The 26,093-nt window shown below is 42.4% G+C and overlaps 1 protein-coding gene across 2 annotated transcripts in view; it reads right to left on the bottom strand.

Moving 5' to 3' along the window:
* NOL6 (nucleolar protein 6) overlaps positions 1 to 26,093 on the bottom strand; it is a 1,772,660-nt gene that overhangs the window by 1,612,433 nt on the left and 134,134 nt on the right. For both annotated transcript variants that reach the window (XM_044078098.1, XM_044078107.1), the window contains exon 3: positions 24,443 to 24,559. In XM_044078098.1, the coding sequence (XP_043934033.1) occupies positions 24,443 to 24,559 (117 nt within the window). The remainder of the gene's footprint in view (positions 1 to 24,442; positions 24,560 to 26,093) is intronic.

Genomic DNA, 26,093 nt, shown 5'->3' with positions numbered 1-26,093 from the left:
CCTAATATTGAGTAACTTTAACTATCCAACCACAGACTCTAAGAACTACTCATGCCAAAACACAAATGACCAGAGATTCCTTGATTTTTGTCAATGCAAATGCCTTGGTCCAGCTGGTCGACAAAGCAACAAGAGGTGATAATATCTATGGACCTGGTATTAACCAACATGAGTAACCATTGCAGCATCTCTACAGTGTCATCCTCCCTGGTCAGATCTGACCACAAAGTAATGACTTTCGAAGTCACCATCTCCCCTGCCCCCACCCTTGCTAGGGTCAAACATAAGAACTTCTCCAAAGCTGATTACAACCTCCTGAGGAAAGGTATAAACTGCTTCACAGCCCCCTCCTCCTCCGTAGGAACTGGCACCAATGTCCAAACCTAAGCCAAAGTACTATATGAGCATTCATATAGCTACATGGAATCAGGAAAACCCGACAGAACAAAATCACCCTCCTCAAGGAAAAGTAAACCAGTCTGGTGGACAACTGCAATAAATAAACTCTATAATAAAAGGAGAAATTGCTGTCCAGGACCAAGAAGGAGCAGGTGCTTAATTGGAAGCACTCTCTCCTTAACCTGAACAAGCAAATAAGAGCACTAGTGAAATCCTCCAAAGCAAACTGAGTCCAAACTGGCCACATCTACTAAAGACAATCACACATCTTTCTTCACATATATCGGCAGTCTCAGAGGAAGTACTCAGATCTGCTCAGAACTGGTGGTCAAGGGCACCATATACACTAACACCATAGATATAGCCAACCTGCTGGCAGACGGGTTCAGTAAAAAACCTCACCCCTCTGCCCCGCCCCCATCAAAAAAATCAGGACATTCCCACCACCTGCCCCCTTCCCCTTATCTAGGGAGCAAGCCATTACTGCCCTCTCAAAGGCAAAAAATACAACCTCCAACATCCCAGGCTGCAATCCTACATGAACTTAGGCAAGAACTTGAAGCACAATTAGGCACCCTGTTCAACCAAAGCCTGAATACTGGCATCATCCCAGCCTACTGGAGGACAGCCACTATCATCCCTTTACACAAAGGTGGAGCATACACCAATCCAGGAAATTATAGACCCATCAGCCTAACTAGCCTGATCTGCAAGGCCATGGAACGGATTATCATGGAACTCATTAAAAAGGACACTGGCAACCTCCAAACACTTGATCCCACACAGCTTGGTTTCATCATGGGGAGGTAATGCCCATTAAACTTGGTCGACTTCTCAGAGACAGTCACCAAAGCCATGGATGAGTGGAAGACTGTGCACACCGCCTACCTTGACCTGGCCAAAGCCTTTGACACTATTCCCCACTCGAGAACAATAAATAAAGTCTCTCAACTAGGCATCAATCCATACGTTACCAGATGTGTAGCAAACTGGCTTACTGACAGAACCCACCTAAATCAATATAGGTGAAGTCATCTCAAGCAGTAGACCCGTACAGAGCGTTGTACCCCAAGGGATCAGTCTTGGGGCCTCTGTTGTTTAGAATATACTTTTCTGAGGTGCAGACTAAAACCAGTGGGCTATAGTTGATCAAATTTGCAGATGACTACAAGTTGGGCACTGTCATCAATTCCGCTAGCGATGTGAACATCCTCCAAGAGGGTCTCACCCAAACAAATGACTGGTGGCAGAAACATGGCCTCAAACTGAATGCCAAAAAATGTATCATCATCCCCTCTGGGTAGAGTGACATCCTCACAAATTACCACATTAATAACAAGGCCCTAAGCATGCCATCAGTCGTAACAGTCTTGGACACCCAGGTTGATAGCAAACAATCTTTTTCACGGGGGGTACTTCAGTCAGCTAAATGCCACATAACAAGCATATACTTGCACTGCACTGAAAACAGCCAACCCTAAGGATATGGGCTGTCATCACAAACCAGAGACGGTAGCCCTCATTATCATGTGGGTAAAAGTATGAACAACACAAGCAGGGGCACAGGAGGCTTCGTGGTGATATGCATGCTCATGTCAACTACCAAATGTGGAGTTAGGGCTTACTAGAAATGCCTCCTCGCTTGCAATGCAGAAGACAACACAAGCCACCTTACTGGCTGCCTAATCGACGGCCCTTACAATTGGCTCTCAACTCTGTGTTGGGGGTGCCCAGTACAGAAGAAAAAGAGGGCTCAAAGCTGGCATGAAGAAGCCTGACAGATAGCAAGCACAGAGGCAAACAACCTATAGGAAAAATTGTTAATGTCTTTTGAATTTAAGTTTAAAACAAATTGAGATGAAGTAATATTTCAAGATATGAATGTTAACAAAAGTAATTGGATTAGAAGTCTTTAAACACCCATCTACTGAAAATAAATCTAAAAAAAAATCCCTCTTTTTACCAACAGCATGTACCTATAATACATTAAACAAGATGCATTAAACTTGCAGCCTCTAAGTTTACTATTAAAGACAATGAATTTAATGATAAAAATTACAAAGAGAAATGGAGAATTTATAGTGACGGCCCATATGAATAAATTAATCCAAGAGACATTATCTAATGTTAAAGATGAAAACAAGTGCACAGACCCATACTTAAGTGACTGAATATTGATAAGAATAAACAAAATTAACAGACAAAAATAAAGTCCTGCTAAAATATATAGAAGATGTACAAAAGACTACTACACTTACCGCAACTTATGCTTACTAGTATGTAGTAATTCTTCATACGTGTCCATTCTGCAAGTATAAATTCTGTGTATAATACACTAACACACTTACTATAAACACATTAACATTCTGTATTACTGTTCTTTTATCTTTTGATACTTTACTCATCTACCAGGTTGTGAATGAAAAGAGTCAGTAGACCAGCTCTCTTGCCTGGTTAGCAAATTGTAAAATTAGTTAAAAATACATTAAACAGATTACTTCTGATACATGAAAGATTCCTTATACAAATAACAAAAACAGAGATATAAATTTGTATACAACAGGAAAAACAGGTTAAAAGAAAACATAGCCACATAAAGTAACAATACCAAAGAATGCCATTTCACCTTGTAATCATTGCACAACTTGTAAACTTGGGTATGGTGAATGGAAGATTATCCATCTGGTCAGTAAACATTATGCAAAAAAAGTTACAATAAACTTTAAACTAAAATACTGTTTTAAGAGGCACTTTGCAAGAACTTTTGTGTTTTATTAGGAAAACAGTAACATTTCAAAAAAGAATTTAAGAAATAAATGTATTCTTTAACAAAATAAGATGGCTAATGCATTATTTAATAATAGCTGTATCAATCATTGTGTTGCATATTATGTAATGAAAACATTTACCTAACCAATACAGGTGAAGATTCAGACAAACTGCTTTAACTGAAAAGTGACAAACTCTGGTAACTGGTGAATTTTATTTGATTGTACACAGTTTCTAGGTTTAAACAAAACTATCAAAATTAAACAAACTTATTATTATTTCTGAAAAGTAGAGTACTACGCTCCTAAGTACTTACTAAGCTACTGATCTGGTAAGTTTTTAGCCCTTTTATTTTGTGTACCCAAAACACTGGGCCCGATTCCAAAAGACTTGCTCTCAGTGTAAGTGACTGCACACCGAGAGCAGGTGTTTTGGAAACTGGCCCCCTGTGAAGGCTTGCTTAAAGAAAGCCCTTACACCTAAGTTGCTTACACTGACAGCAAGTCTTTCAGAATCAGGGTAGATCTGCACTTAGAGACACACTTTTGGAATCTGGCCCATTATAGACATTCTGACAAGTTTTAATTGATTACATTTTAAATGAATCACTGAAGGAATAAATGCATTTTTTTCATAAAGGTAGGTTTCTGCACAAAGTCTAATTAAATGTATGTACAAGAAAGCACTCACAATTAATTTAATTTTATATATGTGTATGTATGTATTTTTTTTTTTGTGCAACTGAATGAAGTTTTAGCATTACAAACCTCAAATTTTCATCAATTTTCTGGGAAGAAGGCAGAAGAAAGGCTTTAGGCTAGGTGACAGAGGAACTCAGAAGCCAGATAATCTCTTCAAAGCAATGGATTATCAGGAGGGGTGTTACAGGGAAGAGAAATATTCTCATAAACAAGAATGTCCATGTAAAACTTTAGTGTCTCAGCAAACGGCCTTCATGGAGTTATACAAATAACATGCATTAACAGCTTATATAAACAAAATCACAAGAACAACTTACTAATTAATCAATCAATAATACAATTATCTAAATTTTCGGCTTCATCCTTGCCGCCTTTACAAATAAAAATCAAATCATGTATGCCCTTAAGATGGAAAGTTCCACCGCTGTCCATTTTAAAGAAAAGCATAATTGCAACTTTTTATTACTATGAGGTAGTCTTTGTACAGGTTTGCGTGAGAGTGGAGGAAAATAAGAAGTTACGTCTTACCATAACGATCCATGTGAATTGTTCATCTCGCCTTTGTTCTTACACGGGTTCGGAGCCGATCCTCGGCTCGAAGTCGCATCACTAGCTCGCATCTTCGAGAAAGCTCGAGGCACAGTAATATCCCATGATCCTCCGGTGCTAACCCTCAGATCTAGTTTGCTATACCAGAAGAATCCCTCTTAGAAATGTGTCTAAAACACTTATAAACAGATACTACAAAGTGTCTGGAACCCTACTGCCAGGTAGAGGATAAAAGATGCCATTACTGATGTTAATAACATGCCAACCATACCTAGAAAAGGCTGAAAAGGAATCTAATTGAAAACCGTTCTCCCAGACCGTGGGACGGGATGGAGGGGGGGAATGTAAGAACAAAGGCGAGATGAACAATTCACATGGATCGTTATGGTTAGACATAACTTCTTAATGTGAAATTGTTCAATCTCGCCGTTTGTTCTTACACACGGGTAGCGTCCCTAGCTCCTTTTTCCCGGGTGGCTCAAGGGAGAACATTCCTGAGTACAGTGGAACCAAAGCGCCCTGTCCCTGGAGCTCTTGTCTAGCTTGTAGTGGGTGATAAAGGTATGTGGTTTTGCCCAAGTTGCCGCTGCACAAATGGTATCTAAGGGCAAACGAGCAGTATGGGCTGAAGAGGTAGCAATCGCCCTTGTAGAATGAGCTCTGGGTTTGAAAGGGAGTTGCTGTTTGGATTCAGCATAAATGAAATTTATGCAATCTGAGAGCCATTTGGATAAGGTAACCTTCGTTACTGCCTGTCCTTTTCTTTGGTCAGCATATGAGACAAATAGTTGATCTGACTTTCTGTACTCTTTTGTCCTATGTAAGTAAAATCTTAGTTGTCTGTGAACGTCCAACTTGTGCAATGTGTATTCCAGCTTATTGGAATGATTTTTAAAGAAGGTAGGTAGTTCGACAGATTGACTGATGTTCTGAATCGAACAAACCTTCGGAAGGAAGGACGGATTGGTGAGCAAGGTTACTCTATCCGGATGAAAAATCATGTACGGGGGTCGGACAGATAGAGCCTGTAACTCTGAAACTCTTCTGGCGGAAGTGATGGCAACCAGGAAAAGTGTTTTCCACTAAATAAATTTTAACGGAGTTGTGGTTGCTGGATCAAAAGGGGGCAACATGAGTTGTGACAGCATGAGATTAAGATTCCAAGGTGCTATTGGATTATGAAAGGGGGGACGGAGGTGAAAAGTACCTTTCATGAAGGCTTTACAAAGCCTGTGGGACATAAGAGAACCATCCTCACGGCCAATATGAAAATTGGATATAGCCGCCAGTTGAACCCTTATAGTGGATGCTGATGCTCCTTCTTGAAAAAGTGAGGTGAGGAAATCTAGTATCTTGTGTACTGGGGCCCCAAATGGATCTATACCTTGTTTGGAGGCCCAGTGCGCAAAACGGTTCCATTTGCTGATGTACAATTTTCTTGGTTTGTGAGAAGATACAATAATTTGTTGTACTGCAGGAGATAGTAACTCCGACCTGGCTAAGATGGGAAGCGGAGCAGCCAAGCTGTCAGTTTGAGGGACTTGAGGAAGGTGTGAGGAACTCCCGATGAATGTGTCAACAGGTCTGGCTCCGGGTCCAGTATCCATGGTTCCTCCACTTGATGGGATTGAAGGAAAGGAAACCAGATTTGTCGAGGCCAGAATGGGGCTATCAGTATTATGGTCCTGTCCAGACGTTTGGCTTTCTGCAAAAACCTGGGAATTAGTGGAACAGGAGGAAAAGCGTAAAGGAGACCCGGGGGCCAATTGTATACCAGTGCGCCCCTGGGGGGGGGGGGTAACAGGGCAAAGTAGCTTCTGCATTTGGCATTCAAAGGGGATGCAAACAGGTCGCAGCAAGGCTGGCCCCATCTGCGGAAGATCTCTTCCGCCACTTGAGGTTTGAGGGACCACTCGTGAGGGAACAGGATGGCCCTGCTCAACCTGTCCGCGATTACGTTGGAAGTCCCCGGGATGTGCGTTGCTATCAGAAAGCGTCCAGTGGACTTTGCCCATTGCCAAATTCTGAGGGCCTCTCTGCATAACGGGTAAGATCTGATTCCCCCTTGCTTGTTTATGTACCAGACCACTGACATGTTGTCTGTCTGAACTGTCACTGTTCCCCGAGGTAAGAACTTGTGAAAGTGTTGCAACGCTAGAAACACTGCCCTCAGCTCTAGAACACTGATGTGCAGATTGTACTCCAAGTTGGACCATTGACCTTGGACTGTTTGTCCCAAAAAGAATCCCCCCCACCCTATCAGGGAAGCGTCCGTGGTTAGAGTTGCTACCGGACTGGGTAATACAAAGGGTCGTCCTAGTCTTAGCTCTTGACTGTGTATCCACCACAAGAGATCCTTCTTGCAAGAATTCGTGATCAAGATTTCATGAGATAGTGGAAGTTGTAGATACGACCACTGGGCGAATAGCATCCATTGAAGGATCCTCATGTGCATCCTGCCTAAAGGAACTACAAGAAGGGAGGCTGCCATCAAGCCTAGCACTCAAGTCTTGTCGTGCAGGGACTCTCTTGTTGTGAAGAAGGAGCGAAATTTGATGCCTGAGGTCTGATACTCTTGATGGGGGGAGAGTAACTTGAGCCAGGGAAGTGTCTAGCTGTGCTCCTATAAATAAGATACACTGTGACGGCGATAATACAGATTTTCCAAAATTCACTGTTATGCCTAGTGAAGAGCAAAGACTGATGGTGTAGTCCCTGGCTTGTAGAAGACGAAACTTGGTGGTGGCGGAAAGGAGCCAGTCGTCTAGATAAGGAAACACCCGGAATCTGTTTCGTCTCAAGTGAGACGCTACTACTGCCATGCATTTGGTGAACACCCTGGGGGCTGAGGTGAGACCAAAGGGCAGAGCGCGAAACTGGAAATGACTGGCTCCCAGCCGGAAGCGCAAGTGATCTCTGGACGCCCTGGCCATTTTGAAATGGTAGTATGCGTCTTTGAGATCTATAGAGCACATCCAGTCGCCCTTTTGCAGAAAAGGGAGGATTGACTGAAGCGTGACCATCCGGAACTTTTCCTTTTTCACAAAGGTATTTAACTTGCTGAGGTCTAAAATTGGCCTCCAGTCCCCTGTTTTCTTTGGAACTAAAAAGAACCTTGAGTAAGTTCCGGATCCTATTTGGTCCGCTGGGACTGGTTGGATGACTCTGTTTTCGAGCAACCTTCCTATCTCTATGGTTGCTTGGTCTCGCAGACTGGGTGGAACATCTGGGAGTTTTTTGGAGTTTGGTGGTATTTTTATGAAGGGATGTTGTAGCCTCTGGTAACTATGCTTTTTACCCAGTAATCTGATGTAAGATTTAGCCAGGCCTCTGGGTATAAAACCAAGCGACCCCCGACTGCCTCCAGAGTAGGACAGCCGGGCCTGCACTCAGGAGTGCTGGAAGGGTTTTCCAGAGAAGGTCTCTCTGTCACCCTGATTTTGCAGACCCCCTCTGCCGGCTGGGCGTCTTCCGTTTCTTCCCCCTCCTCTGCCTCTGGAGGGGGCGTCACTTTGGGTGTGTTGAAAAGATCCCTGTGTCTTTCGGAACCACATCTTTCCTCCTCGTTGCCCTTTAGAGTATGGTCTAGATGGAACGGAAAAACGGACCCCTACGGCAGACAGGGTCTTCCCTTCTTGTTCACACCTCGTGAGAGTCTCCTTTACTTTGGGCCCAAACAAGGAGGCACCATCGAAGGGGGCGTTGGCAAAGGAAGACTTAAAGGCTTCCGCAAAGGAGCATAAGCGCAACCAGGATTGTCTTCTCAGGGCAATCGCTGAAGCTGCCGCTCTACTCGATCCTTCGGCTGCGTATGAAATCAGCCTCATGGACAAGTTGACTATGGAATTTAGGGTGTTAAGTTGCGCTGTCACTTTCTCGGCGACAGCAGCATCTGTGTGTCCCTGGAGAGTATCTCCTAATTCCTTAATGAGATCTCTCTGTAAACGCATGAAATGCGTAAGGTATTTGAGCGATCGGATGGAAAAAGTCACCTAACTAAATATGCGCTTCCCATATCTGTCCATTGTCCTAGAATCCTTATTAGGAGGATGGACAGAGGAAGATGATTCAGACATCTCTTTCTTAGTGGCCGCCACCATAGTGTCTACGGGAACTCCTTTTGTAAGATAAGCTTTATCTTGGGGAGCTGTCATGTATTTGTTGGGTTTACGAGGGACTGGTTCCACTGTATCAGGTGTTTCCCAAGCCCTCCGAGCTATTAGATCCATGAGATCGTCAAAGGGTGGAGTCACCCAGGAGGTAGAAGGTCGAGTCCCAAATGCCTTCAGTAAGACCGATTCATCCGCAGAAGGGGTAAGGGTTTGCCAGTCCCCTCTTTGCTTCAGGATTTCCAAAATGTCTGCAAACGAGACATCCTCAGAGGTGGACCGTGGGGACCCTTCTGTTTCATCTAAATTGGTATCAGATGTAAGAGATTCCTGTGTGGAATCTATGCGCCTCCTCTTGCACAGTCGTTTCCTCGGAACATCCTCAGCAGGAGCTTCTGGGAATACATCTGAGGAACCAGAGTCTCCCTGTGGGGACTTCTGAGGCATTGGGTCTCGACGCTTGGTAGGTACTGGAGGCACAGAAGCAGAATGCGGACCTTTTGGGGAAGGAGATGAAGATACCGATGAAGTACGTGTCTGATCAGACAAGACCTTCCTCATGATGTCAAAGGCACCGGTGCCCCGACCCGAAGATCCGACCTGATCCAAAGAAGGAGGTCGTTTCTCCGGAATCGGAACCACAGGCTCCGACACCGAGGACGGATCTGAACTAATCTGAGCCGAGGCACCGAGAGGAAGAGTCGGAACAGAAACCTCGGTTCGACTATTCCCCCCCCCCCGGAACCCAGGAAAGATGTTCGGCTCAGAAACTCTCCGGCTGGTTCCGAAGGAGTCGAGGTCAACGGAGCCGATAGCACTACTGGAGGCTTTGGCATCGAGGGCTCTACAATCATCGGTTCTTCGACTCCTAACACCGATGACTCGATGGGTCTCTGAGGAGGAAGTGTAGAGGGAACTGGAATAGCTTTGAGTTTCGAAATCAGCTGGGACGAAACCTCGATTAATTTTGACAAAGCCGAGTTCTCCATAAGCTTCTGTACCACTCGGTCCACATCGGAGTCGGAAAGTGGCCTCGAAGAACGGGTCAAAGGGATCGAAGCCGTCACCGAGCGAAGGATAGTAGACGGTGGTACCTGTGATACCGGCTCCAAGACCTGAGCCTCGTGCAGAGATAAGGTCTCGACACCCGGCACCGAAGTCATAGGAGCCGGTGTCCGAATCTGAAAAGAGGTGCTCGGAGCCGATGACTTGGGCTCCGACACTCTTGAAGACATCGACCCCTTCGAAGACTTCGAAACCTGTTCAGCCTTGTCCAGGGCCTCCTGAAACTCAGGTTTAATCAAACCTCTGTCAACCAACTTCCTGCGTCTTTCCAGCATGACCCTCCCACTAAAGGAATGACAGATGGAACAGTCTTCCTGCAAGTGGAGAGGGCCAAGACAGTAGACGCAGGATGAATGGTTGTCAGTAATGGACATCTTCTGTCCGCACTGACACCTTTTAAAACCACTTTTGGTCTTTTCTGACATTTTTAATAGAAAAAAGATAGTACTCTTAAGAAAAATTTCTACACTACAATACAAGTGATATATATATAAATGTAAACTGTAAAACACACCACAGCACACTAAGATATATATTTATATGAAAAATTGAAAAAGTTAAAGGCAAAAAAATATCTTTTTAAATACTGTAAATTCTTACAAAAAAAAAAGACGGCCTAAGGCCCTTACTAAAAATTTTAAGGTAACAAACCACCTAAACTAGTCAAACAACCACTATATAATAAAGCTATCAAACGCTATAAAGAAAGAGTATAAGAAAAATAAAAAATTATCAGTATATAACAAGAAAAATATAGTAAAATTTCTACTGGCCCGAGCCTCTCGATTCGATCTGCTGCTAGCGGCAAACTAGATCTGAGGGTTAGCACCGGAGGATCATGGGATATTACTGTGCCTCGAGCTTTCTCGAAGATGCGAGCTAGTGATGCGGCCGACTCTGAGCAGAGGATCGGCTCCGAACCCGTGTGTAAGAACAAACGGCGAGATTGAACAATTTCACATCTGCTCTTTAAAGGACAAGCTTTTATATAAGGAATCTGTTTTTATTTTGAAATTTAATACACTATTACCTTTTGGACTGAATTCTGAGTTGAATTGGAAATGCCTGATTTAGATAGTTGTATTATTGACTGATTAATTAGTACATTGCTCCTGTGAGTTTGTTATGTAAGATGTTAGTGTATGTAATTTGTACAACTCCTTGAAGGCTGTTTGCAGAGGCGCTAGAGTTTCACAGTGTTTTTAATAAACTTTGTCCGGTAGCCCTTGGTTGTTGTTTTTGTTCCAGTGTTTCTTTTTCCTTCCCTTGTAGTTGATGAAGAATGTCCATGTACTCCAAACTTCCTTCCTAGGGAGAGGAGGAGGAGATGGAGACACAATTTCAGAAGAGACGTTAAAATGAGGCTCACTTTGCCCAAGTTGTGATAGCTCAAGTGGATATAAATATCCTAATACACTTACTGAAAACAGCATGGGAAATTCCCAGTGCCCTGGCCAAACATCCCCTACCCAGAGTGAATACCACCATAAATAAATTAAATTAAATTAAATTAAATACATACATACATAAATCAAGAAGGTTGGGGATACTGGTACTGAAATATTTTCACAGATACTTCCATACCCCAAGAATATGTCAAATATCTTTCATCAGGTTCAAAGCAACTGTGGAAGATGTATGGGAAGAGATGGGGAAAATATGGACCATATTTTTTTTTGGGGGGGGGTGTAGATCTGCATAAAGCATGTGGAGGGAAGCTTCTTAAATAAGGGAAAGAACAAGATACACATTCTTAAATGGAATGCTTGGGATCATTACCATTTCAATGGAGACCAGAGTGATAGGGAAGAAAGGAATGCTGGAGAAAATTGAAAATGGCACAAAAATAGAAACGAACTGAATGGCAGAAAAAAATCTTTAGTAGTATCTAGACACTATTACAACTGTCTCCGAGTCCAAGGAGTGTATAAATTATCTTTCCCCTTTATGCTGAGGTGCAGGGACAAAAATGGGTACCTGTAGAGTTTGATTCGCTGTTACTTCTGTAATAATATTAGGTACAAAGGAGAGATTACAGTATAAGATAACCAGCTTTTCTCCTCAGGCCTCCATTGAAAATGGGCTTCTACCCAGTCACACTTTCCCGGTGCCAATAAACAAACATCTTTGCGCAATAGGAGGAAGAAGTCTTCACACATCAATGTCTCGAGTTCTAACTAAAACTGATGTGACTGCAATTAAGAAAGCAGTTTTTCCCAAGACAAGAATTCCAAGACTACAGAAGCAGATGTTTCTCATGGAGGTAAAGGTCAGATTTTCTAGCACAAAGTTTAGGAAGGTTCCTTTTAGGAGGACAGAGATGAAGCATACCCTTCACGAATTAGTAGTTTGGCTGCCAAAATGGGAGTGGGATGTAAAAGCAGACAGGCAGACAGAAATGACCAACAGAAGCACTCACTGAGATGTAAACTAAACCAGCTTGAGGAACTATTACAGAATGTGTACTTACCTGTTCAGCAAGCAGGTATCTTCCTGGTACTAGAAGGAAAATATTTTCCAGTTGGTTAATCAGGATTTCCTGGTACCTGACCTTCTAACCACCCTTACAATAAAGAGCAAACCTTTGGGATAAAACCACTGAAAGAGTATTAAGGACATATTAATCTATAAACCTATATGCTTCAACCTGATGGAGTCAGAGATGACATACTGAATGAATCAGGAACCTCTCCTGCACGGAGTCAGAAAGCGGACATTGGGTAGCAAAGGTTTCTCTATCTCTTTTGCCAGCTAAGAAACGTGGGAGAACTAGGATAACCCCAGTCAAAAAGAAGAAATTACTTCCATTTATGGTCTCTCCTTTCTGTATTACCCTAGGGAGCGCACAGGAAGGGAAGCAGACAGATGCAGAACTCTCCAGTTTACAGAGAAGGTATACACTGCCCAAGCTTGCCATTGAGGTACACTGGAGCAGAATTTCACTGTCTGCCAGTCAGAGAAATAACAGTCATCTCTGGTACCCCTCCAGCTACTGACTGGGTGTAACAAAGCTTTCCTTGTGCAGTTTGGGTTTAGTGAAATTCTGCTTAACTGATGTGCTATACAGTTCCCCTGTAATACTATGTAGCTCACTACTAGTAGTAACATGAATTCAGTGCCTGTTTTCAGAGCTGCTTGGATGCCTGCAAAGGTGATAAAGAGGGTGTAACCACAGCTGTTTATGTATCACATGGCACCCAGACTGTTCTGAAAACTCTTGGTGTAACTATTTCTTTGAAATGTATGCAGAGTTTGCATTCGTGTGGGCTCCAATTTGCCCTGCATTTTGAGGTCCGAGGTGTGGGCTCCCGAGGGATCTAATTCATCTGTGGTCAGGGTCCAACTGGGAACTGCTTTGCCTGAAGGCATGCCTTCATTTCTTTGGAATTATTTCACCAACCAGTCTAGTTCATTTCAGACACAGGAGAACACTGGGTACAGCAATTTTCAGAGGTTTGGACTGCTCCTTAGAAACCACTACAACTCTCTCATGTGAATTCTAGCCAGGAGTACCATCAGGATGGTAGAAGCCATACAGAATGCTGTGAACCAGTCTAGCTGTCTACTTGTCGTCTTCTGCCATGCTCTCGAAGAACACAGTGGGGGATTTCATTTTCTCCAGAGGAAGAAAATATATACAGGCATTCTTGTCTAAGACTGTCCCTAAGAATACCACTTTCTTGGTCGGGCACAGGTTGAATTATTGTTTGTCAGTAGCAAACTCTAACGAGTCTACGTACTGCAAAGTGTAACATATGCCTTCTGCATCTCCTACAACAGTCTGGGCTTCGATGAGACAATTGCCTATGTCGGAGTAAATATGGATGTTCTTGATTCTGCAGTGTACTTTTACTGGGGTCTGGTATTTGATGAACACCCTGGGCATATTAGCTACATCAAAGCACAAAGAAGTAAATTGATTGTGCAGACTCTCCTCCACACAAATCCAGGGGTACTGCCAGTGTCCTCTGAATACTGAGATGTGCAGGCTGTCATCTCAGACTCACTGCATCAAGGTATGTACCAGGACTCAGTAGGGAGAGCAGAGACTGGAGTGTTAATACTTTTCAACTTTACGACTTTCAGAAATTTGTTTCGCCTTAACAGGTCCAGTATAGGTTTCTGGATCCCGCCCTTACTTGGTACCAGACACAGCGTGTAATACAAGCCTTTTGTGTGTGAGGGGGGGGGCTCTTCTGTGGCCCTTTGGGCTAGCATCTGTCTTACAACTGGCTTTACGAGGTGTTCCTGGTCTTGCCAAGAATGTCCCCATTTTATAGCCTGGACACAAACTGGTGATGGTGTCCCTAAAAATTATTTTTGACCAAACTGGCCTAGGGTTATGTGCATCCAGTGCCGAGAGCAAATGACTAGTCAGCCCCTATTTTGGTACACAGCTTGCAGGGAATGGGTTTGCTAGGGCCTGGATAGGGGCTTTTGGTGTTGGAAGAGAGAGGATACTGATGTAGTGTTAGCTGATGGGAGGGGGGGCTTGGATGCTCCCCTGCTACCATTTACCTTTTTGCTGTTATTTTCTCTTCTGAGTAGCCTTATCTTTGTCTTGTTTGCTTCTGCTGTGCTTCCAGTGTAAGGATCCTTATCTATAAGGACAGTTTCTACTATGTTTATAGAGGGAAGATTGCACATATCCTTAACGGATTCCATTGCCTTTGCCTTGCCTTACAAGCTTCTAAAAACATTACAGGAATGGGGGGGGGGGGGGGGGGGGCAAACAGCAGCTCTTTATCAGGGGGTACCAAGAAGCTGTACATTCACATGTTTGGAGAGAGAAAGATTCCTCGGCCAAGACTGTATGCTGAGTACGGATGTCATTGCAAATGGCATGAATGCTGCAGCCATTGCATCAAACCAATATTTTATGGCATGCTTCTCCCCACTGCAATGACATCTGAGCTTACGTGAGCAGGGTAGACTTTTAACCTTCACCTATACTCCCTCAGAGTTGTCTATTTAATTAATTCATTAATTTGCTCAGTACATTCTGCTGACTTGGCTAGTTCCCATTAAGCCAGCATCCCCTTTTTTGAGGGAGACTTAAGATGGTATGTATACTGATTAAGGAAAATCTGGCAAGGGTAATGCACAAATTCCCCTAATGTTTTCTGTAAGTGCCCCAAGATCTTTTATATCCATCTGTGCTACCACTAACTCAGGCAGATGGGACCTCCGTTTAATGTCTCACCCAAAGAATGGTCCAATGTAGCTGTCAAAGGTGCTTTAGGACGTTATACATATTTTATATATATATATATATATATATATATATATATATATATATATATGTATATATATATATATATATATATATATATATATATATACACACATATATATATACATATATATGTAGATATATATATATATATATATATATGTAGATATATATATATATGTGTGTGTGTGTGTAGATATACAGATATATATATATACATATATATATATATATATATATATATATATACATATCTATACACACACACATATATATATATCTATATATCTATATATATATATCTACATATATTATATCTATATATATCTATATATATCTATATTTAAATATATATTATATATATCTGTCTATATCTATATATCTATCTCTATAGATATCTATCCCTATATATACATATATATATATATATATATATATATATATATATATCATATTATACATATACATATATATATATATATATATATATATATATATATATATATATAAAACTGTCAGGTCTCGTAGGGTCTGAGGGTTGGGAGTCTTGCTCCAAGAAGACAGTATCAAACACATCCAAGGGGAATGCTACTGGTTTAGGTGGGCAAATTCCTAAAAGCTCCACATCTCTTTTTTTGGGAAGCAGAAGTTTCATGTAGTTTTCACTTGAAATGTTCTCTCTTGCAGAAGAGGGTATTTATACAAGGAGAGGTCCACTAGGGTGAAATTGAGACCACAATGTCTTGACCATCTCTGTCACAGTACAGAAGACAGGACACTTGAAATCTGTAATTCAGGTTTTTCCCCTCCTCAGAATCAAAGGAGTCAGACACCTCTACTAGGGACATCTTCCTCTTCTTTCTGGAACAGTAGACTGTAGACAGAGAGAGAAAGAGAGAGAGCTCTATGCTGGATCAGGAAGCAGGCTTTACAGGAATCCCTGAGCCTTCTGAGGCCAATCTTGTGAGGGAGGCAAAGGGTTGATTAGAAGCTGGCAGGGGGCTCAGCAAACAGACTGAAAATAGACGGTTTCTTTTGAGGCAAAAGGAACTGAATGATGGAACAAATTTCCTCATCTTATACCATACAGTAGTCTTCCATCAAGTGAGGAGGAGGAGCAATGGTTGTGGGGGACATCCACAAAGCTCTGGAAGTCAGAAGGTCATGCATCTATCTCTGGCAAATCCTGTTAGGACAACTACTGCAGTGCTGATTGTCTAAAATAAAATCGACCCCTATCAAAACAATGTACTATTTCAACCAAGTGTGTTCTACTTCACAGCTACTTGCTGCACAAATCAATAACCAAACCTCTATTTGGGTGGAAGTACCTGCACAAATACATCTATACACTAGACAGGCTTAACAAAATTTTCCCAGAAGTTAGTCAGGAATGTTGGAGATGCAGGACCAGATGAAAAAAAAAAAAAAAAAAAAGCTAGTTCCTTAAAAGCTGCAGAGGTTTTGAAGGGATCTGCAGGAGTTTGAGAGTACTGGAGAATGCTTGGCAACTGCTGAAAGCAAACATTTATGAGTTGGTTGGGGCACTTTCAGGAAGATGTTCATGTTAAAGCCTTAACAACTCAGTTACTGACAGTGGCTAAATAAGCAATACCAAATCAAATGGAAAAAAGCGTGAGAGCCAATAGTGGGGAGGTAACAATTCTAATAAACAGTGTAAAAAAAAGTACAGTTGTGTACACTTACCATAAATGTAGATGTTCGAGTGTATTCACTGTTGCAGTCATTACATTTGGGGTAATCTGCTGGCAGGTTGCCCTCAGTCGGCCTGATTAACAAAGTCTTGGGTCCTGCGTCGGTTGCTGTCCCTTCTTCCATGATGTCAGGTCGTCAGGGGTATAAAAAATTCAGCCAACACCGTTACATCAGTTTTCTTGCCCCAGATGTCAGGTGCCCCCCAAATGGGGAGCTAAATATATATATATATATATATATATATATATATATATATATATATATATATATATACATACATATAAAATTAACAACACAAAAAATATACCTCCAAACAAAAGCAAATAGACCAAAAAGGCTTTTAAGCACAGCAAAAGAAAGTAGAGGTATAGTAAGAGAAAAACAGGGGGCTAGAGGGAGGGTAACCAGGACTGCAACAGTGAATACACTCGAACATAAGTGTACACAACTGTATTATGTTCTTTGTGTTTCACTGTTGCAGTCAATACATTTGGGGAGATTCCCAAAGCTATGGATGGGAGGATGGATTTATACAGCATTAGGACCAGCTATAAGGCCCTGCAGGACAGCAGTGGCAAAGCCAGTTCTGGATTTAGAGAAGAAAGGTAAATGGTAGTGTTTGGTGAACGTATGAACTGAGCTCCAGGTAGCAGCTTCTAGAATGTCTCTGGTAGGAACACCTTTGAGAAAGAACGTAGAAGTAGATGCAGCCCTGGTGGAATGAGATCTGATCCCCTGGGGGATAGTTTTACCATGGTGCACATAGCAGAAACAAATACAATGGCTTATCCATTTGGAAATACTCTGCTTTGAAATAGCCTTTCCCTCTGCCCCTGCAGCAAATGCCACCAGTAGTTGTTCAGATTTTCTTACAGATTTTGTCCTGTTTAAGTAAAATCCAAGTTGTCTGTGTACATCCAATGAATGCAGAATCCACTCCACCTTGTTATGTGGATTGGGAAAGAAAGCTGGCAAATGAATGGTCTGATTAACAGCCACACTGGATACCACCTTAGGCATGAAGGATGGATTCGTACTGAGAGACACCCAGTCCGTATGAAAAATAATGAAAGACTCCACTGCCATAAGAGCCTGTAATTCAGAAATCCTTCTAGCTGAAGTGACTGCTAAAAGGAAAGTTGTTTTCCAGCAGAGAATTTTTAAGTCTGCAGTAGCAGCTGGCTCGAAAGGAGGGAGAGTGAGTTTTTCCAATACAAAATTGAGGTCCCAGGTAGGGGTTGGAGCTCTCCTGGGTGGTCTTTGAAGTTTTTGGCCCCTCTGAGATACTGATTTAGCAGAGGATGAGAGAAGAGGGGAGGTTCTGTGTTGTAATGTGCTGAAATGGCTGAGGCATGGATTTTTATGGAAGCAAAGGACAGGCCCTTGTGAACCATCTCAGTTAAGTATTGTAAAATCTGAGGAATATTGGGCACTGCTGTGCTTAATCCTTGTGATTGATTCCAGGCACAGAATCTTTTCCATTTGTCAGCATAAGATTTTCTAGTACTAGGCCTTCTCGCCTCCAAAATGACATCCATCACAGGTTTGCTGAGGGATTTTAAGGGTGAATTTAGGTGACTAGCCACGCTGCAAGATTCAAAGTTTGGAGCTGAGTGTGCAGAATTTGGTTGTTCTGCTGAGAAGTAAGGAAGGTGTCTGAGGCAGGTGCCATGGTGGAAGGTGTGACACATTACACAGGAGTGGGTACCAGTGTTGGCGAGGCCAGTCTGGAGCAATCAGAATCATTTTTGGTTTGTCCTGTTTGACTTTTAGTAGAACTTTGGAGAGCAGAGGCAGAGAGGGAAAAGCATAGACTGATAGGTTTTTCCAGTTGAATGATAGAGCATCCACTTTCCAGGCTTTTTTTGTGATGAGTTCTTGTGCAGAATATGTCCAACTGATAGTTCTGGGGTGATGCAAAAAGATCTATGTCTGGACTCCCTCGTTTGCGTGTCAACATACTGAAAATCTGTGGTTCCAGTTTCCATTTGTGTGGGTCCATGAGATTTCTGCTTAGTTCGTCTGCCAGAGTATTCAGCTTTCCTGGCAGGAATTGAGCATGTAGTTGTATTTGGTAGGTCAAGGCTGTGTTCCACAATGCCATGGCTAGTCTGCAAAGGGGGTAGGAGTGTGTACCCCCCTGCTTGTTTATGTACCACATAACTGTGGTGTTGTCTGTCTTTATCATTAATTGTCCTAGATGAAGGTAGTCCTTGAAGGCTGTCAGTGCATTCTGTACAGCTAGCATCTCTTTCTGATTGATATGAAGGTGCATTTGATTTGGGCTCCATTTGCCCTGAATGCACTTCCCTGCCAGATGAGCCCCCGAAGCATAGTCTGATGCGTCTGCAATTAGGGTCTGGGCGGCAGGGGGTGGAGTGAATGGCAGTCCCTTGTTTTGGTGGCAGGCCTCTGCCCACCATAGAACTCTAGTTGCAGGCAAGGTATGATATGAATCATTGTTTCCGGGCTGTGACAATGCTGACTCCATAAACTTTTTAAGTACCACTGAAGTTTCCTCATATGCAGTCTTGCATATGGAATTAGAAGAATGCAGGAGGCCATGTACCCCAAGGCTTGCAGAATTTGTCTTGCAGATAGCAGGATTTTTGTGGCCACCTGTTTTGAAGTAAGTTACCAAAGGAATTTGCTTTGCTGGCATAAGGTAAGCCATCTGGGCAGTTGTATTCAAGCTTGCACCCAGGAATGTAATTTTTTGAGAGGGTACCAGTTGTGATTTCTTTTCGTTTATGGTATACCCTAGACAAGTTAGAACCCTTTTTACAAACGCCAGATGTTTTACAAGAATGTCCTTGTTTTCTGCCTGAATTAGACAAATCGTCCTGGTATGGATATATTTGAATATTTATTTGCCTGCAAAATGCAATTACTGGAGCCAGGCACTTTGTGAAGACCATGGGCGCAGTAGATAAGCCAAAGGGCAGTGCAGAGAACTGGTAATGCAAGTAGCCTGCTTTGAAGTGGAGGTGTCTTCTGCAAGGTTCCCTGATTGGGATATGCAGGTAAGCCTCAAGTCTAGAGTTACCAACCAGGCATCTTTGCCTAGCATAGGAAGTAACTGTTGAAGAGTCAGCATCTTGAATTTTGGACTGTCCAGAAATGTGTTTAGAGTACAAAAGTCCAGAACTGGACGCCATGATTTGTCTTTTCTGGGTACCAGGAAAAATCTTGAATAGAAACCTTGTCCCTTTTCCTCGTCTGGTACTGGTTGAATAGCCCCCATGTTCATGGAGGGACAGTACTCGTTTCTGGGCCTCTGCCCACTGATTTAGGGGCAGGTCTGGCCAGCCGTTTGGGATTGGCAACGCGTGGAAATGAAATCTGTATCCCTCGGATACTATATTTAAAACCCATTTGTCCTGGGTTATAAGTTGCCAGTTTATTGCATGAAGTGCCAGTTGTCCCCCCAAAGGGGCAGCTAAAAGGTAAGTGCTTGGTAAGTGTAGAGGGAAGTCATTGAGACTGCTTACCACAGGGAGGTGCCTTGTTGTTTCCAGATTTGGAGGTGGAGGCACCCCATTGTTTTGTTCTAAAAGTCCCTTGTGACTGAAACCTGGAGCCTTTGGAATGTCTGGGTTTGACTTGAATGGCTCTCGAAGGAACAGGAAAGGACCAGTTCTTAGTAGGGCAGTGCCTACTAAATCTTGGAGGTTGCACTTGTAAGAAATCTTTCACAGTTTGCATAGATTTAGCTTCATCTTCCATCTTTTTTAAAACTTCTTCAGCCTTATTACCAAAGAGACGGTCCTGTTGTAAAGGAGCATCCAACAATTTTGCTTTAACACGATCAGGCAGAGTTTGCACTTTGAGCCAAGCATGCCTTCTTAGCACAGACCCAGTTACAGCAGCCCTGCAAGAGGCCTCCAAAGAATCAAAACCACACTGCAAAGTATGTTTTCCAACTTGTTCAGCTGAATGCAATAAATCCTGTAAATCTTTATTTTCCACACAGTCAGAAATTAACATAATTTTCTGTTTAAGCAGTCCCATGATATGCTGTTGATATTTAAGCATATGAAATTGACAGTTTAAAGCCCCGATTGCCAAGGTTGCAGAAGTGTAAACCTTCTTACACCATCCATCCAGCACCCTGTAATCTCTATCAGAAGGGGTAGGATTTTTTAGCAGTAGAGGCCTTAATGCCCTTGGGACCCTGAGAAATGGTTTCAGGATCTGCAATAGGATTTTTGAAAAAGAATTTGTGGGAGTCAGGAACCCTGTAGTATCTGTCTGGCTTACAAGGAGCCGGAGGCAGAGAATCAGGAGCCATACTAGATTCTGAAAAAACATCATCAACAATGTCTAGAACAGGAGGTATAGCCAAAGGCCTATGATGAGGAAGAAGAAGAAAATCCCTAAGTCTCTTTTTAGATTCAGAGAAATCCTGACTTTTCCAGTGGAAATGTTCCCGTAAGGTATGTGAAGTTTCCCAAAAAGAAAAATCCTCAGGAGGAGAAGCAGAAGGAATGGAATCTTCTGCAGAGTCCTCATAAGTAGGTATAGACAAATCCTGTTCATTAGAAGAGTCAGAAGAAATAGAATCCTGTTCAGAAGATTCATAATCAATGTCTTGCCTAGGCCTCTTAGAAGGAGGGGGTTAGCTACACCTGATCAGAGTAATTAAATCTTCAGCCATTTTGATCATTTGTTTTTTAGGCATAGGGGCCTGCACATGTCGCCCAGGCATCGGTTTTTTAGACTCAGATTTAGATTTTGGCCTTAGTTTTGAAGATGGCATCGGTCTAATATACAAATCTGTAGGCCTGAAAACACCCTCAGAAGCCGGTGCCTGCACAGCGGCTCCCGACCCATCTAAGGTAGAGATATCCGCGGGTTCCATAATTGAAGCATCTCGTGGCATACCGGATGCCGAATGGGTCTCAGTAGAGGCCTGCGAATCAGAAGTAGTGGGTATCAGGAGCTGCGAAAGTGCCTCACTGAGTACCAGTGACTGGCTTAGGAGAAGCGTCGTCGTCAGTTTTGGACCTCGACGGCCTGTCTCTTTTCCTTTGCATTTTTTAGGTATTCCGATAGTCTGACTGCTAACCGACGACATTGCTGGATAATTAAATCGTGAGCCAAAATATTTGGAAAAAAAAATATACCGACGTTTAATACTGCGTTGATTAAATTTAGCACAAAACTTGACAGCAAGGTACGTTGTGGTCAGGGCCTAGGCAAGGAATACAGTATAAATGAAAATCCTTATGAGGTAATTGCTTCCCACAAGTAATGCAATTATTAACTTTTACTGACATCGATAAGGAGCAAGAAAAAGTTTCCCCAACGGGGTACTTAGCTTTTAGTTGAAGACTTTGGATCTGAAACTCAAAAACGAAAATTTCAGGAGTCGGCCGACCGGCACTTGCGAACTGCTTCTGTTTCGGGAACCGCACGGCAAGAAAGACTGATGTAATGGCATCGGCTGCATGTTTTATACCCCTGACGACCTAACATCATGGAAGAAGGGACAGCAACCGACACAGGACCCAAGACTTTGCTAATCAAGCCGACTGAGGTCAACCTGCCAGCAGATTACCCCAAATGTAATGACTGCAACAGTGAAACACGAAGAACATCTGGAAAGGAATCTGTGTTGGGGACTGGCATACTACATAAGAGAAAATGCATGAAATGAGAGGCAGGGAACATGGAACAGTAATAACAGTGGATATAATAAGGAATGGCTAACCAAGGAAGGGCAGTGCAAAGAAAGGAAAATTATGTGAGACCCAATTTTCAAAAAATAAATAGGGGAAGTAGCAGGTTAAGGCTGGGTATGGCAAGAAATAAGAAATTATTTAGGAAAATAGTACGAAAGTTCAGTATTTGGATTAAAATAACCTAGCATATGAAATCCTAGATTCCGGGTTCGACATGCATAATTCAGCAGCCACAGATGGAAATGAGAAATTTTGCAGGATTTATGAGTAGCAGGCCAATCATCAGGAAATGAAAAACTTGCATCATCTACGAGGATTGCAAATTGCACTGCAGTGATTCAATAAAAAATAAATTGTTTAAAAAAAAGTCAGTAGTCAAAACCCTAAATTTCATATAAAATCACACTGCCCCATTTCTGCAGCTCTCTATTAATAAAGCATCAGTGCGCAATCAGAAAAGTTTGGTCATTTCCAACTAGCGTACTTAACTACATACTCACCAGAATGCAAAACTTGGTTTCAGTATACCTGGTTACGTTTTAAGCAGACAAGGTTTTAACTTTGCAAGTTTGATTTCCCTAATATTCCACTAACTGCTTTTCCCCAAAAAGAATCTATATCAGTGCCTTCTTGTGGGATGGTAGAGATTCACTCTTCCTTCCTGTAGTTTTATGACTATGCAGTTAGTAAACACATTTACATACATTTATATACACACAACCACCATCTCCTGTTTTCACTGTCTGGTTGAAGCTTTGACAGGTTCTTTTTCTCTCTTTTTAATCCCACCTCCCTTGGAGGATCTAGCCTGATGGCAAATCCAATTGCACCAACTGGTTAATTCAATATATGGTGTCAGGAGCTGAGCATCCCTTCCCTAGGCAAGGGTCCTCTGGCCCACTACTTTCTGCCTAGGAATCCAAGAAACGCATGTGGTCCATGGTGAGAGCTGGGTGGTAGAAAACAGGTCAACTTTCAGGTCATCTGGGGTGCCATACTCTCTCCCTCAGTGGAGCAATCCCCTCCAGTCATTACTTGTTTGAGCTCCATATTGTGCTACCCCCAAAAGGAAAACTGGTCTCCATAAGCTGAATTCTGCTCGGCTTACTGTGTGACTGCACTCAGCAACATGAGCATGCTAGGCTCAGGCTCCACAGGGTGCAACATCTGATGCCCCCACTACATGTTACCCATGTGGCTAGAGTTGCCACCATCCCAAGGACAGGTGAGCTGACAATGGCTGTGCAATATGATCCTACCCCTTACCATCTCCTACAGACACCTGAGCTGCTATTTGAACTCAGGCTGCCTGCAATGTATTCAAGGCTTTAGCCCTCTATGCACAGCTCGTTTTCAACCTCCCCAGTTTTACTGGCTTATATACTCGAGCAAACGTAATAGAACCATAAATATTTCAGTTAGACAGCTTCCACTCAAGTCTTGTTGCCTCATGCACCAGTCCTACTAGCTGCAGCTAATTATACCAAACACCTGCACAGTACAAGACTATGACAAACTAGGTCAGTAAAATCATGCATCCCCTGTTTCAAACTCCTTACCGGTTCATTATCACGGCCTTTCAGGTCGCTTAAAACTCAACACTATGCGAACACTTACTTCCTACATAGGTTTGCAGTTTGTAATGGTTCTTAAAACTGCTGCCTTGATGCCTAAGTACCCAGCATATCTCAAGCTGCTAAGCTGTTGCATGGTTGCAAACTAGTCTCCTGGTTAGTTAGCTTTCTTTTTTTTTTTTAAATTTGATTTTGGCTCTTTGACTGACCATCATTTCCCCTCCGGAAAGAGTTCAGCACTTTCATTTCCAATATCTTGCTTAGTTGCAACATTTCTTTTCACCCCCCTGGGGTCCTTCCCCATGGAGACTCACACAAAGGGTAAATGAGCAAAAGAATCACGTTAAGCTAATCACCTACGTTACAAATAAAAGGCATGTGTATGTCTACAAACTCTTACATACCAATCAGGAAAAAAAATCAGACACATGCAACAGCTATAGAACCCATGTGGAAACAAAGGCAATGTACAAACAGTAAACTCAACTCTTTTTGGATACCAAAATAACACTGGTAATGCCCAGGTAAATAAAAGTTACATAAACAGTTTTCAGTGGTGCAATTCTACAATAAAACACTCAATGAGAAGAGTTTTTTTTTTTTTTTTTGCCAAACTTTAAACTAAACATACAAATGGTCTTACATCTGTTACTGATGTTTCAGGGATACTGCTCAGTACGTTTTTGACCTCATGAAGGAATGCGTCAATGCAATTCCTCCTCTTCTCTTTTAGCCTCACTTCTTTCAGAAGCTCTTCTATCTGAAAAACACATATAATAAACATAACATGAAAAAAAATCAGCAATTTAGCCATCTTACAGTTAATCTTTTACTGTACTGCCTAGAGGTCATAACGAGTAATTTACATAGAAAACACAAACAAGCTGAAGTTTAAGAGGGAAAGAATAGTTGTGTAAAATCTTGCCATAACCATAGATGTCCTTCTCTTTCATGTTGCGGAATTCGTAACATGATGGATTAACCACCTAAGCAACCCGAACATTCGGCCAGTATACAAAACTTTTACTACTGCAAGGTACGTGGGACGTCACACGAAGCAGGATTTATAAGCCATAAAAGTGACGTCTGCACATACCATCCTCAGAACTGAATGCCCCTGTCAGAACACCAATCTAAGGATAAAAGGGAGAGGAAAACCATCATCCAGAGGGGGGGAACAAGGACCAAGGGGGAAGAAGAATGAGATTGAATACTGCAATATGGAAGAGATGGACATCTATGGTTTGGTAAGATTTTACACAACTATTCTATGTCCTTCGATTCCCATGTTGCAGTATTCATAACATGAGGGAGAGTACCAAAGCTCATGAAAGGAAAAGGGAAGATGGAACACAGGAACTCTCCACAAAACCATGCAGGACTGCCTTGGCAAACCCTGCCCTAGATCTGGAGACGCCATCCAGCTTGTAATGTTTGGTAAAGGTGTGGACAGAAGACCATGTAGCTGCCTCCAAGATGGAAGCAGTGTCCAACCCCTTGAAAAAGGCCCGAGATGAAGCAACAGCCCTAGCGGAGTGAGCTTTCAGTGAGGATGAAAGTTTTTTACTATGGAAAACATAACAGAAAGAAATGGCTTTAGAAAACCATGAAGAAATAGTCTGTTTTGACACAGGCTTTTCCCAGTGCCCTGGAATGAAAAGACAGAAAAAGTTGCTCCCGACTTCCTAGAAGACTTGGATTTATCCAGGTAAAATCTGAGTTGTCTATGCACATCCAAGGTATGCAACACCCTCTCAATGGAACTTTGAAGTGAGGGGAAAAAAGTAGGTAAATTAATAGATTGGTTAAAGGACAAATCATTAACCATCTTGGGCATGAAAGAGGGATTAGTATTCCTTTGTGGAAAATGAGGAAAGGTTGTGATACCATTAAAGCTTGGAGTTCAGGTACTCTCCTAGCATAAGTGATGGCCAACACCAGCACAGTCTTCCAAGTGCAATGCTTTAAGAAAGCCATGACAGCAGGCTCAAAAGAGAGCTTGGGTGAGTTTTTTCTAGAACAAACTTCTAATCACAAGGAGGACGAAGAGGTTTCCTGGGAGGTCTGATAAGGACACCTTTAAGGAAAAGTTTAACCTCTAGCCTAGAGGCTAAGAGATGGGATAGAGGCAGACATGCAGAAATGGCAGATAAGTGGGCTTTTACAGAAGAAAAAGCCAATCTGGCCAGAAGCAGCTCACACAAGTACGATAAAACTAGTGCTGAAGAAATGTAGACTGCTTGCAGGGTGACTTTGGCTTGGGAAGCAATCTCCCAAGCCTTCATAGCCAGCCT

The sequence above is a fragment of the Protopterus annectens genome, chromosome 1.part1, assembly GCF_019279795.1.
Source record: "Protopterus annectens isolate FY-2018-M chromosome 1.part1, PAN1.0, whole genome shotgun sequence".
Taxonomy (NCBI): Eukaryota; Metazoa; Chordata; order Ceratodontiformes; family Protopteridae; genus Protopterus; species Protopterus annectens.
Note: the sequence above shows the minus strand (reverse complement) of the source record. Positions and strands in the feature narration are given on the sequence as shown.